Here is a 14748-nt window from a genome sequence, read left to right as displayed (position 1 = left end):
TAAGTTTTTTACTAGACAAGCCCTTCCTATGAACCCGCTCTGCTAGCGTCCTTCGAAAAAACACTGAGTGCAAGGAAAGAAATGGCTTTTTCCTTTCATTTTATGTGGTCTCCAAACTTCAAGTAAAAGTAATGAGCTAATTGTGGCTTTTGATGTCAACCCGTTCTCTCTCGCTCCCTCTCTCTTTTTTTTTTTTTTTTTTTTTTTTCAAACCAGTGTGTTATTCTTCGAACTCCATAAAGCTTTTCAAACCCTTTTGCAATCATGGCTTGGGAGACAGAAAAAAGTGGAGTTCATCTAAGTCAGTGTAAATGCAAGGTATTAATTATGCTGGAGAGAGAGAGAGAGAGAGAGAGAGAGAGAGAGAGAGAGAGAGAGAGAGAGAGAGAGAGAGAGAGAGAGAGAGAGAGAGAGAGAGAGAGAGAGAGAGAGAGAGAGAGAGAGAGAGAGAGAGAGAGAGAGAGAGAGAGAGAAAGAGAGAGAGAAAGTTGGCTGCTGTGTTCCATTTAAAATATGATCAGTATAAGCAGGCTCTGCTGAGTGTGGAAAGCAAAGCGCAGAGAAGCCTGAGGACAGGAATAGAGAGGTATTCAGAAAGTCGTTGGAAAGTGACAATGTCTTCAAGAATGACTAGAATATCAGAATGGGACAAATTTCAAAAAGCAGCATTAGCAGCAAATTTTACTACATTAATTAACAGTGTGATACACAAATTACAGTGACAGTGTTATATTTAGCATGTCAGAACATCAAAATGAACAAATTTAGATGGTAAAAATCGGTCTTAAATTACTGTTTATAATTGTATAACTATACTGGAAAAATGCTTTATACTGCTATATATACTGCTAATGCTTAAAAAGTTTACATATTTTATTTACATTTTTTTTTTGCAATTCACTTAAACAGTATGGTGTGACTTCTTATTCCATGTAATGTCACAATTTGAAATAAAAACTGTATTCATGATAATTATATTAGAAAAAGACTGCTTAACTTCTAAACACAAACACACACAACCAATAATACTTGCAAGTTTACATATTATTGCTCTTAGCGCATCCATGGCTTTACTGTCCTGCCAGTTGCATAAACGACCGGGAAAAAACATTCAGTCTCCAAACTAGAGGTCAAATTAAGAGGTATAAACAACCGCAGAGCCAGATAAGCTGTATAATAACTATCGGCATGGATCTGCTAAAGAGGGATGCTGTCAGAAAAGCTCATCAAACATTGAAAACAGACAGAAAAGGACAACTAGAAAGAACACAGGGAAGACTAGAAAAATGTAGAGGAAAAGAGATGACAGTGAGAGAGAGAAAGAAATAGCAAGGGAAGTGGCACTGAAGGACAATGGGAGGGAGGGTGGTTAACAGGAACAGGAATAGGAGTGAAAGAGAAGCCGGACCCATGGAGCATCGAGGGAGTTGTTTAAGGAGAAACAGTGTCCGTTTGTGGCCGGTGATAATACTTTCCATTCAACAGGGCTCGCAGCGCACTGATTCCTCTGATTGCAGCCTGGCGCCCTGCTGGCGAGGCTCTGCGCTGAAATTAAATCCACTCTATTCAGTTATAAATTATAATGCTCTATAAACAACACCCCCACTGGGAAAAGAAGCAGGGGGGTGAGAGAGACAGCAAGAGAGAGAGCGAAAGAAAGGAAAACAGAGATTAAACAGGAGGAGAAAAGGATGAGGATAATGGAGGAGGAAGTGTTCTGTTTCTCAAGTTATATGTATGTATATGTATATATGTATATGTGTCTATAGATAGATCGATAGATAGATGGACAGATAGACAGACAGATAGATAGATAGATAGATAGATAGATAAACAGATAACACTGTACACAAAAAATATACAAATATATTTTAACAAACATAAAAATAAAACTGTGTTAAATTAATATTTAAATAGTATATCCGTATTAAAGTATCTCTACAATATGATTTTGAAGAAAATTAAATAAAACAAATAAATTAATAAAATACATCATATCAGCAAAATTTAAAATTGACATTCCCTGAAAAAGCACCAAGGTTTCATATTTAAACCACCAAATGGATGACATCCATCACAGGTGAACTGAACAAGCGAGAAAAGAGAGAGAGAACAGAATGAAGAGATTGCCGTTCACTGGCTGCTCTGTTTGAAAATCACACACAGTTTTCAGGTTGCACATTGGGAGTTCTGTGCGTCTTTGCCACTGCTTTTGTCTTTAGTCCAGTGCAAAGTCTGAAAGCCACAACACCCACACGGTGAAATCCAGCACACGCTGAAACACTAACGAACCCAACAAACACACGCCCTCTCTGTCACCAACACCCCCTGGTCGTGCACAGGGCAAAGCCTCAACCAGTACTGGGCTCTAATTTCATTCCAACATCCACATTTATACGATCATATAGTGTTTTAACTTTTTATGTTAAGCACTGTGCGTTGTGACTAAAAGCTGGATCACAGTCAAACAAATTTTAATTACAGATGGCATTAAAGTCTCTACATTACTGACCTCTAATTAGTTTACTCAAACACCCCTACACATCCAAAGTGTGCTGTGAGGGTGCTTTTAACTACTGAGCTTGGGTCTGTAACTAAGAGTTCTGTAATTTCTTAGCAAACAGCAGCGGCTATGAGCTACTTGCATTTGCTTTGTAGAGTTTCCAGTTGCAATTAGTGAGACACGCTATTTCAACAACACACACACACACACACACACACACACACACGACACACACAACACACACGACACACACGACACACACGACACACACGACACACAGTAACCACTGAGGAAACTACAGGTTAGTTCTTATATATACCATATATACACAAGTATGTATGTATAAATATGTATACATACACACACTATAGTAATTAACATTGACGGCACCCATTCACTGTAAAAGATGTGTTGGTGAATAAGTGTTGTAATACTAAATTTCAAAAAATGTATTTCTATGGAGAAACTCATCTACATCTTGGACGGCCTGAGGGAGAATACTTTTTTCAGCAAATTTTCATATTTGGGTGACCTACCCTTACATTTTTTAATATTTAGATGTGTGTGTAAAATGAAAGCATTAAATTAAAAAAAAAATTCTGAATACATGTCTAATTTTGGTAACACTTTGGAATAGGTAACACTTGTTTATAATTAACTAAGATTCGTCCCTCAATAACTTCTTAATTTGCCTATTAATAGTTATTAACTAGTAATGTAGTTGTTAAATGTAAGTATTGGGTGGAATTAGGGATGTAGAATAAGGCATTAATACATGCTTAATCAGCATAAAAAAGACTGATATTCTAGTAACACGCCTGCTAATAAGCAACTAATAGGTGTAACTGTAAAATTAACCGTTACACTACTTTTGATTAACCTTCAATACCGAATACAGGAGCTAACTGGACCATGCTAACCACGCAAACCTTGACCCCATGGTTCAAAACAGCACTGTATATACTAGACTGAGTTTGTGATGAAGTCAGCGTCAACAGACTCACAAGCAAACAGGTCTTCTACATTGGAAATACAGGTGTTGTTCATTTTTAACATGTGGAAACGGTACAAACCAGACACAAACTTGGCAAACGCAACATTCAACAACAGACCCCGAGTTTCAAATGGGAGGTGAGTGACCGTAAATGTCACCAGCGTCCCGAGCGTGTGTCTCAGGACGGCAATCTGACAAAGAGCTGGGAGAAAGTTTCCCAGGCTGCTGTACATGAGAGCAGCCAATGAGACCCATTCATCCTCCACGCTACATTTGAAACCTGTTGCTGGGTGAGAGAGAGAGAGAGAGCAAGAGCTGTCCTCTAATCGACTGCGTGTACCACGGAGCAGATAGATGTCGGAGGTATAATTGCTAACGTCTGTTTGGTAGCATACAGTAAAAATAGCTGCAGTAACCAGTCCAGTCGTCCAATCCCAGAGCATCTATTTGCTCCCTGGCCAATTACAGCACGATTGGCAGAGCAAACAAAGACTTATTGGTTGTTAAGTTGGCCTCTCATCTCTGGAGTTCCCTCCCCTCCTCTGTTCCACATACAACATCTGCAAACACCTGATACGCGTCCAGCACCCTGCTGCCCTACACTCTTGTTAAATTGTTACCACCTTTTGCTAAGCCAGCTCTGACAATTAACAACACTGCTCTTTACTTCAAAGGGCCACTGGGCCTGTAGGTTTAACCTTGCTGCTCCTGAAGATTTGTTTTTGATTTTCATGAGATCCCAAGACGCTTTCAACTTTGTTCTCTCACTCTTGCCACAGTGTCTAGAGCCAGGCTTGCTGCCAGACTTGGTTATATATAACAAATCTCAGGCTTTAAGTAAAAAAAGAAAAACTACTGTGACAAATCTGGAATTCAAAAAACTACCCACAACAACAACTACTACTTTTTAAGTTTGACCCAGAACCGTTCCACGATTCATTAAAGTTTCGTTAATGTGTAGAATTAAATAATAAGCAACTCAGGGTAGTACATCACAGTGATTTTTCAGTAGGTAAGTAGGAACAACATGAATCAATGAAACCCGTTTAACCATGGTATAACCGCTGTTATGAACAGCCTCTTTCGGCATCAGCAAGAGGATAAAACACACAATAACATAACATGAAGGGTTTTACAACAATCAACCAAATAATTGTTAATAATGATCAAAATTGTTGTGAAATATAATTAAATGATTATCGATGATCAATTATATTAAAATGAGCAAGATTAGATTAGTAATTCATTAAAAACTGTTGCTGTAAACTGTAAGATCTTTTTAACAAAAGTCTTGGGAAATAAAATTAAATAAAAATCCTCCGTAACCAGTATTATAAACCATCATCCAAAAACGGAAATTTTGTTCATTAGTCTAATTTTAGGCAATTTGCAATTCCCAAATAACAATTTCATGCATTGCATCGTAAGTCAAAACTTTAATTATTGCCTCTTTTATTTTATTGCTTGTTTTTCAGCTTTTATTGATACAGATTATGATGGGGGAAATAGAGGTAAGACATTATCAAGAAGAACTCAAGCCGGATTCAAACTTGAGTTTTCTGCATGAGCATCACAACCACTGTGTCACAGAAAATTCCTGAAATTGATCTTTTACACTTGTGGAGTACAAAATGAAAATGACAGACTATCCCATACAGACTTCCGCCATTGGTAGCTAAAACATGTTGCGTTTTAGTGCGGTGAACAAGCCTCGGGCTTGAGCTGCAGCTGTAGGCCTCTTCGAGCGCTAACGTCCAACTGTGGCTCTCTGCTGCTGTTCAAAAAGTACACTCCAGTGAATCTTCTGTGCAGCAGAACACTCATGATATGTGTCTGCGGCCGTCTGTTTTTCATCGGGCAGCAGACTGAGTGTGCAGGCAGTAGTGTGTGAAGCGTGTTCGGGCGCCCCCTCCCAGCATATCACCATAGCCCCGCTGATGCCCCCGCAGCACCAAGAGTGAACTAGAGCAAATGCGTTTATGAATTAATACTGGGGCAAAGAGGTCTGTGTGGGTGTAAATGTATGTGTGTGACAGCGAGAGTGAGAGAGAATGAGAGCATGGGGGTGCAAGGAGGGTTTAGGTTGTCCGTTTGTGTGTGTTGTGCTGCTCTTTTTCAGTGAGCCAGCCCCCGTTGCAGCCCCAGGATGTGAGCTGTCACTTCAGATAGCTGGTGATGAGGCACAGAGCTGTCAGGAAAGGTGAAGACGGCCCAGAAAAGGAGAGAGAAAACGAGTGAGACTGACTGACGGACTGGTGGAGAGGATTTCACAGGGAAAAATGCTCAGTCGTCAGAGAAAGAGCAAGTGATACGACGGAGAGAAAGATTTTACTAGATCTAGAGTGGCTCAAATAAATAAATAAATAAATGTACATGCATATGTGTGCAAAACTAAAAAAATTATAATTTTTTCTTTATATTTAGGTTAATTTCGAGCCGTTTAAAAGCACACATGCAGAACAAAACAAAAAAAAACAAAAATGAGCAAAAACAAAATGAACAACAGCAAACATTTTTTTATTAATTTTTTTTTTTTTGTATTATTTAAATAACAGATTAATCAACATCATAAGTCAGAACTTTTTTCGCTTAATTTTCTGCATATCTAAGTATGGACTCAAAGTGTGTGTGCGTGTGTGTGTGTGTGTGTGTGTGTGTGTGTGTGTGTGTGTGTGTGTGTGTGTGTGTGTGTGTGAAAAAGAAACCAGAACCAAACTTTGCTGGCAAAACTTCCACATTTCTGAGCTCAAATGTCCTCACAACAGTTCACAATATGTATTCGTTTTGTTTGTGGTCAGGTGTACCATATGTTAAAACTTAATTTAAAAATTGGTTGAGTATTACATTTGGCGAAATAAAGTTTTAATACTTCACTCAACCGACCACAGAATCCTCTAAAGTGGAGGAAATTGAGAATAAAAAAAATAGCTGTTTGCACCTCCTCACTTTCAAGCCACAGTCAAATTGCTGCAAGTTTGGTCATGCAAAACCATTATTACAGCTTGGTTGTGATTATGGTAATACCACATCTTGTTTATCAATATGAGGATGACACTGAGATTCTGGTGGTATGAGCGGATGGAATGGAAATATTTTCTGAGGTTCAGCTTGCCAAGTAATTACATGACAACTGCACAGATAATAATGGTGTGATTTCTGTGTGGTTGTCTTTTTCAGTGAAGAAATCAAAGGAATCTGGGACTAACTAATGTGCCACTAAGTAGTATAAAAATAGTAAAAGTACTGCAAGTAAAGCTTCACCAAGTATATATTTGCTAATGATCAATGCAAGCTTGTGATGAACTGTGTACGGACACCTACTGGTGTGGATGCAACACTACACAGAAACAAAGAAACTGAGTGATTCCACTACAGAAACATCATATTTATATACAATATGTCATGCAAGATTAACCAAAATTTCCCTAATGGGAGGGTGGGGTATAAATCTGTACTCGTTTGGTTATGTCATCTCAAAATGTGGGCACTTAATAAACCTGCCTTTTTATTTTATTATTATATAATCGTTTTTCTGTCTCTTGCAAGGATACTTTTTAAACCTATAGACTAAAATGAACGCTTTATTAGAAGCAAACCTTTTAAAAAACACTTACAGTATTCATTATTTAACAAATCAGTCTGGTTTCACAAATAGTGTGTTAAATGTACTCGAATCGGAAAGAATAAAACGCTTACCCTTACTTTTCATTGAATGCTGTTCTGAACCCAATGCTTTGTGACATGGCACACTTTGGGCTCGGTTGCGTTTGGAAATCTCTTCAATATGGAGGACGGCAAGTTGCATCAAACAGCCGTTTCCAGATCAGGCCCATATGTGGATACCAGCCAGTCATAGATTGCTCCCATATTCTCTTTAGTCAATCCAGAGCTAAAAATATAAATACTGACGGAACAGACTAATTACAGTTAGATCAGCTTTTGAGAAGAAATCACGGCCTCGGCGTAGACGAAACAGCAGTGCCATACTTTCCTTCTTAGGTATTAACTTTGTTCATCTCTTTAGGATTTTCAGGTCAGGTGCAACGGTTTGAAGCTCAGATGAGCTCATGATGGTTTCTGAAAAGTGGATTTTACCATGTGAGTCATCAACGAGCTCAATGCGCAACATTTGACCTTAAAGGAAGGCATGCCGCAGCCCACAAACACATGGCCTTGAGAGACTCCTATATATTGGCTTCGAAAAAGCCCACCACTAATTTGAACCGTTTAAGCCACTTTAAAGAGGGACTGATTTAACTTTGATGAAAACGGAATTGCCTTTCACAATGTGTCTTTCAGTTCAGAAGTTTAACACACTGCTACCAACCGCTCAAACCAGCATGCTCAGCTGCAGGATCACTCGCTCGTAGTGAGAGGATTGCTGCCGTCATCAGTAGATTATTAAAATGCTCACCATTGAGCGCTTTTTAAAGACCATGGTGCTTTTCCAGGACCTAGCGAAATGCCTTCATAGACATATTTTTAAGACGTAAAATATGTGAGGGTGGGAAACTTATTAATTTGACTTTTTTTGTTCATTTGCAGGGAAGGCAACAAAATAAAAACTATATATACATAATCAAAAAAACAACAACAAAGCATGAAAATAGATCCAATACTGAAAATCAAAATTATCACATAAAATAAAAATCCAAGGTGGACGCCGCGCAAGGAACATTGTATAACATAAATATACAGCTGGCAATTATATAAAACAAAGTTTTTACTATTATTTCAATTTTACTATTATATCCCAAATTTGTGTGCGCTAAGTATATTAACTTTTATTACTGCATTGCTTGATACAAATTAATCACTAGTTCAGTCTCATGTGCTTTATGGTGTCTATGTGTTCAAAATCAGTAATTTATGAGGTTCTAATTCAGTTAGGACGCTGCCATAAAAGACAGCTGTCTATGTAGGATGCAGACAGTAGGCAGCTCACTAAGTTTTGGAACAGAGCTTAAGCCTTAAATCTGTTCGTCACATGACTGCTATCAGATCGAGAGCACCAAAAAGTCAGAAGCCATAAAGTCACAAAAAACTAATCCATGTATGACAGAGCCAGTTCTCTGTGTTCCACCACACATCACAGTAAACTAAACCCTGGTTCTCCAATTCAGCATCATTGAAATGCTCGCACCAGATCAAAGCAACGAGTGCGGTTACATCGGAGCGGGGAATTCCACTGGAGTCCTGCTGTCCACACCAGAATTACTTCACTACCCATGTTTTCAAGGCGACAGTGATGAATTAAAATATTCTAAGCATAAGCTCAGATAGGATATGATACTATGAATTATGCAGAGATGCTGAGCCTCTTTCGCAGAACACAATTCACAAATTCAACACAATCTGTTGTTCTGTTTTCACAGATTAACAAATGGACAACCAATCCTTAAACAAGGTCTCCTTTTATATAAGTAATGCTCTGAAATTCCTTACAAAGGCTTTGATAAATACCTAGAATGAAACAAAGCACCATAATTTGTTAATGGAAGAAATATAGTAATTGAAAAAAGGCAGGGCCCCTCTGTAGCATCACATGATCGCCTTGCGACTAAATGTCACATAAAACTGCATTAGGGCTTGGAATTTTGGGAAAGTTTTAAAGTGAGTGCAGCTTGAAATGAGGAGGGTAAAATAAGTACTCAGCATAGGCAAGAATAACAGTCTGGCCAAGCTGCTTTAGAAACATCTGTGTCTAATTACAAACTACATCCTACCAAAGATCCACAGCAACAAGAACAACTCCGGCAAAGCTGAGAGTTCAGGAATGATGTCAAATTCAGGTTCTACGGAACATCAACTTATTTAGCCTCAGCATTCCATAAAGCGTTCTTAAGGAAACTTTCCTGGAGCGTTTGCGAGAGACTTTTATCAAACAAAAGCATCATCTGGGCTGCTATAAACCAACAAACAGTCGAACCGGCCGCTTCTCTTATGTTTGTGCGTTCTCCGCTTTGTTTCAAAGCAAAAGCAACAAGACAAGCCCATGCAGGGAGTGTGAGGCTTTTTATAGCAAAACAGCGATATCATGTTATCGCTAATTTAAGGCCAGAAGGAGCTATCGTGACTTCAAAAGGGAATGGAACATGGAACTCAACCAGAACCTGAATAAAATGAGCAGAGTGTGTAAACTGGCTGAAATCCGGAACAAACAGCGAATTGGCAAACTGTGCGTGTCCAGCTGTGTGCTTTTTTTTCCCCTCTCTCTGCTTTCCCTCGATTGAGATATGAGACAGACGGACAGGCGGACACATACAAGCACGCACATGCAAAAACTAAATGACCATTAGTGTCACGCCGCGCCATTTGCATGTCTAGCGTGTGACTATAAACTCATCACGACATGGCTAGCGAGTGACAGCGGTGATCAATGTCTGTCATGGTGAGTTTATGAGTGTGGCTTACGACTGATTGAGCGTGGTGGCAGTCTGCTAGTGCGATGTCACCGCCGGACGGCCCAGAGCCATGTTTCTGCAGCAGCATGTCAGCTGTCCATTATCCGCAGTGACAGGAGTGGCTATAACCCAAAGTGGCACAGAGATGGCTTCTTAACACATGAAAAGAAACATCATGTTCTACCCAAGAATTTGAATATTTTATCGAGGAATAAAAAAATTGACAAGACATGCCCTAGACTGCACTTAATGTACCAGGCCCTTATATATAAGATCATTAGTGGCATGAAAAATTAGATCATGACCACATTCACTTTAAGCAAATCAATTAAATATGACATAAGACACATATTCAACATTTTATTTATCTTAGGCTCTCAGACCTTCTAAGGACAGAATGTACGAGTGAACCTTCAACTACCTAAAAAAAAAAGTCCCGTGCTGAAAAAGCATATTCAAAAGAAGGCAAGTATTAATGACGCAATAGCATTCTATCAATCCAAAAACAAGCGCTGTGGGTCCACAGGCCGTCTCCTCCCTGCTGCTGAAGGGAGATGGGTAGAAATGGCGTCTTATGCTTGGTTGTGCGCTCCAAGGGCATATGCTTTGAGTTTAGTCATTCGCAAATGATTTAAAAGCCAATTATGTTGTAGCTGTTGTAATTACCCATACAGTGGATGGTTCTGTGGTCTAATTGATTGCCATCCAGGCATTTGTTGTTTCACAGCGATAGAAGACGTAGAGGAGAAAAACCTAAGCAAATGTTTCTCTTTAATTTGACAGCTGCCAAGTGCATCTTTAAGTGTGTAAGAACCCTTTTCTTACATCAAGAAAAAGCAAAAGATCACTGAAACTCAAAATACTATACCGATTTTTAATCTACTTCAGTGTGGCTCTACCAGCTGACAGAGACACCCATGGTGTGTAAAAGACGCTTGAAGAGGCGATTTCTCTGTTTGAGCCGCCGTTGTGAAGTGACATTTACCTAATGCCTCTCTAAACCTCATTGCAATTAGTGTGCATTGATAGTGATGTGGGTTGATGTGGACTAAACTAGTCCTCGCACACCCACGGTAGGCGCTCAAGTCCAGGAAGCAGGAGCTGGAAGGCTGCTGCATGCTCCAGTAAACAGACGTGTTTGCTACTTGCCCGCGCCACGTTTTTGCGCCTCGCTTCACCCCCTCCAAACACCGGGGTCGAGTCAGACAAGCCTTAATGGACACTCTCTTTTCGGCTGTTGGTGACTTTTTCCGACTGCTAGTGCCAGGAGACAAGCTCCATAATTACATCTGAGGCTCCAGGGAGGAGGAAAGTGTGGGGTGTCCGACTTGTTAGGGCTCAACAATGGCTCAGTCCAATTTAGTGAAGTTTGGACAAAGACGCAAACAGGCCCGCACACAAGTTACGGTTTCCGCCGTCAGGCAAAATGCACGCCAGAAGCAAGAGAACCAATTAAGGGTTGACTGCAAGCGGCTCCTGTGACCTGGTTTCTCTGCTTTCTAAAGAACAAATACTGAGAAGTGCATTTAACCATTTCTTCTGAATAGACTGTGATGTGGCAGGATTGTACACAGTCGCGGAGAGCAGCATAGTGGTAACAAGAGGTGTGTAGAGCTTTTTCTGAATTACACATGTTCCATATATTATTTTCCATGCCTATGATGAATGACTATATTAATTCATTTACCTGTGCACGCTCATATATACATATATTTTTATTGTAACAAAATTTCTATTTCAAATGAAACATTCTTTCTAAACACAAATTAATGATGCATTAAATACATGATGAAATACATAATGGTTTCCACAAAAGGTCTAAGCAATATAAATCTTTCTTTTACATCAAATCGGCATATTAGAATGATGTCTGTAATAGACCATTTCAAATTAATTCACAGGAATAAATATATTTAAAAAAGAAAAGAAAAAAAAAACTTTAAATTTAAATTGTAAGAATTCTTCATACTATTTAAAGTATTTTTAATCTAATAAGTTTAAGCATAAGAGACTTTTTCACCCAAACCATTATAAAAATGCATATATCATAAATATTATAAAATGTATCACAAAAATGTTTTACATTTCGAATGGAAATGTAAACATCAAGATAAAAGCAATTAAAAATGTAAACATTTATTTGTATTAAAACAAATACTAAAAACGCCAAACTATATTGGTTATTAAACAACTGGGTAACACTTTAGAATAGGTAACACTTGGTAACTATTAACTATGACTTTTGCCTCAATAAATTCTTAATTTGCTGCTTATTAACAGTTAGTAATGTAGTTGTTAAGTTTATTAGGGATGTTGAATAAAGTCATGTTGAATAATACGTGTTTAGCCCGAATGGCTAAAATTGCAGTAAAATGCATGCTAATAAACAATTAATAGGTGTAACCGTAAAAATTAAGTGTTACCAACAACTGATTTTACTTTTTTTTTTTTTTTTTTTTTTATTTAGACTAAACAGCCTATAGGTTTTTGGCTCCAAAATAATTACCAGCATATCAGTATCGGCCAGAATTTTAATATCAGCACATCCCTCCAGCATAAACTTTACATCACACTGTAAACAAGCACAGTTAATGTTTGAACGCAGGTCTGGATGGTACACGCTGCGCTTTTTCCTGCCACCATTATATCATCATTGATAGCTTCCAATGTTTTTGCAATGTTTTGTAGCAATCCACAAAGTGACCTCAAGGAAATTGTGCAGTGAACTGAATTGAAACTGCCAGTGGCATTCTGGCAAAAGGTCAAGAGGGATAAATTGAGGACGCCGAGTCTAATGGAGATGCTGTGTGAGGACTTTAAACACACTGAGAGGCGTTTTCTGTTAAAAGGGTCACTTAGAGTAGAAGCTGGGAGTTTTTGTGGAATATAAAAAACCTGTTGTGGAGCAGGATGTGAGAGGTTAATTGGTACCCTGTGTGAAAGCTGTTAACGAGTGAGCGAGTGGAACACCCAGGATGCATTGGGACATTCCAGCAGTGCCATGAGAAATAAACGAGCAAGGGGAAATATTTCATTTGGCCCTCAGTATCGTCCTCTCTGAAGAATACTGGTCACGCCTGTAAGCTGGACCGTGTTAACAATGTCTCGCTGCACCTCGCCGGTTCACACTGTTGGAGCACTCACATATGCGCTCAAGCGGACACACACAAACGCACTTTGGGCTCTTATGGCTGGGCACCTCCTCTTGTGATTGCTCACTGGTTCCATAAGGAGTATGAAGTGGAGCGCTGTGAGCAGACAGGGATCTGGATGTAGAAGACCAGCCAGCGTAAAGGCCTGTTTAGTCCAGAGGCCATCATGAGCCTGGGGCAAAGCAGACATCCTAATCACCCTTCTAATGGCACACAGAGTCTTTCTTGTGTCTGAGCTCTGCACCTCAGGCCATGTGCCACTTCCAGCCAATACTACAATAGCCAGTAGAACCGCAGAACCTCCCCCTACCCGACCAAACCAATCCTTTTGTTTTCTCAACTCAGCAGTATCCGTGTTTGTGTACAATCCACGTTTCATTGGTTTGCGAATTATTTCCTGTAAACATTTAGACAGGACGCTCGCGACAAAGCAGCTACGATGACTTAAAGATAACTCCTCTATCTGACAGGTGACGGCTCAGGAGAGGCACCCTTTGCACTTTTTCCCAATCGCCCGCTACCGTCTGAAAATGTGCAGCGCTCACTCAAAAGACAGCTTGTTCAGCCAAATTACAGGCTTCTTGTGCTGTGTGTCGCAGTAGTCGACAGCATGTCATTTCAACGTGCCTTGTGCCTGCTGCCACGTAGTTCTGGGAAAGTAAGGTGTTTCTCACAAGTGCCAACACTTACGACTGTCACCCACAGCACTATGGAAAAATGCATTCTTACCTGAGCAGGCTCAAGCAATGGCCCCTTTTTTTCATGCCCAAACCAGAGGGAGACAAATACGCCTCTACATAATCTTACTTATAAATCTGCAGAGTGTAATAATTACAACTAGGTACCATGAATTTTACAAATGTATAGAGAAAAGTGTTTCAGTGCAAAAGTTAACTGTGATTATTGGGGGAGTGAGATTGTAACATCATTTACACTTTTTGCACCCGATTAACTCAATTCAATTCAATAATTAAATTTAATTTGACTTGATGATTTAATTTAATTTAATTTTAAATTTAAATTTAATATTAATTTTACTCAGACTTGGTTAGCTGCCTAAATCAATAAAAGCATAAATAACAATCTGGCTTTAAATGTTAAAATTAAAAATTACATTAAATTATAATGAATGATACACTTAAAACACTTGAAATAGTTGCTAATTAGCATGTAAATTACTAGAATATTAGCCATTTATTAGTAATAATTAGAGAGAATATCAGTCTTATCTTAAGGTTGTCTGAGACTTTAGACCTTATTAGGTACCCTCAGCTCTTTTATCCAATCATCATCATCATCTCAAACCCTAAACCCCCCTACATATCTTCAGGACCAAACAGGAAGTATCCTATACTGATTCGTAAAGCAACCACACTCATCTGTCTGCCATGTGCTCAAAACCATCTTTAATCAGTGGCCAGACTGCAATAATTAAGGTAAAAGAACGATGAGATGAGTATCACAATCTTTGCTAATCCATGCATTTCAAAATATCCAAAGCACCATTAAATGGAGATGTGAATGGAGATAATGTGAAAAGTTACACAATTAAAAGTACACAGTACAAATAGTGTGGGATGAGCTACATTAAGAGTTAGTGGATGTTCTATAAAAAGTATGAGCAATAGTAACAGTGATTAATGATGAAATGCAGCGAGGCTCAAAGGAGACGTCCTGACTGTGGGGAGAGGTGTC

General features: G+C 39.0%; 1 protein-coding gene across 6 annotated transcripts in view; it reads right to left on the bottom strand.

The window, feature by feature from the left end:
* Positions 1-14748, bottom strand: part of bcas3 (BCAS3 microtubule associated cell migration factor) — a 193336-nt gene that overhangs the window by 88938 nt on the left and 89650 nt on the right. Inside the window, exon 24 of one of the 6 annotated variants that reach the window (XM_043258859.1) lies at positions 9912-10023. The exons of the other annotated variants lie outside the window; for them this stretch is intronic. Coding sequence (XP_043114794.1) covers positions 9938-10023 — 86 coding nt within the window. The 3' untranslated portion in view covers positions 9912-9937. Of the gene's footprint in view, positions 1-9911; positions 10024-14748 lie in introns of those variants that run through there. 6 annotated transcript variants of the gene reach the window in all.

Source organism: Puntigrus tetrazona, chromosome 15 (genome assembly GCF_018831695.1).
Source record: "Puntigrus tetrazona isolate hp1 chromosome 15, ASM1883169v1, whole genome shotgun sequence".
Taxonomy (NCBI): Eukaryota; Metazoa; Chordata; class Actinopteri; order Cypriniformes; family Cyprinidae; genus Puntigrus; species Puntigrus tetrazona.
The sequence above is the reverse complement of the archived record's forward strand: the minus strand, read 5'-3'. Positions and strand labels throughout refer to the sequence as shown.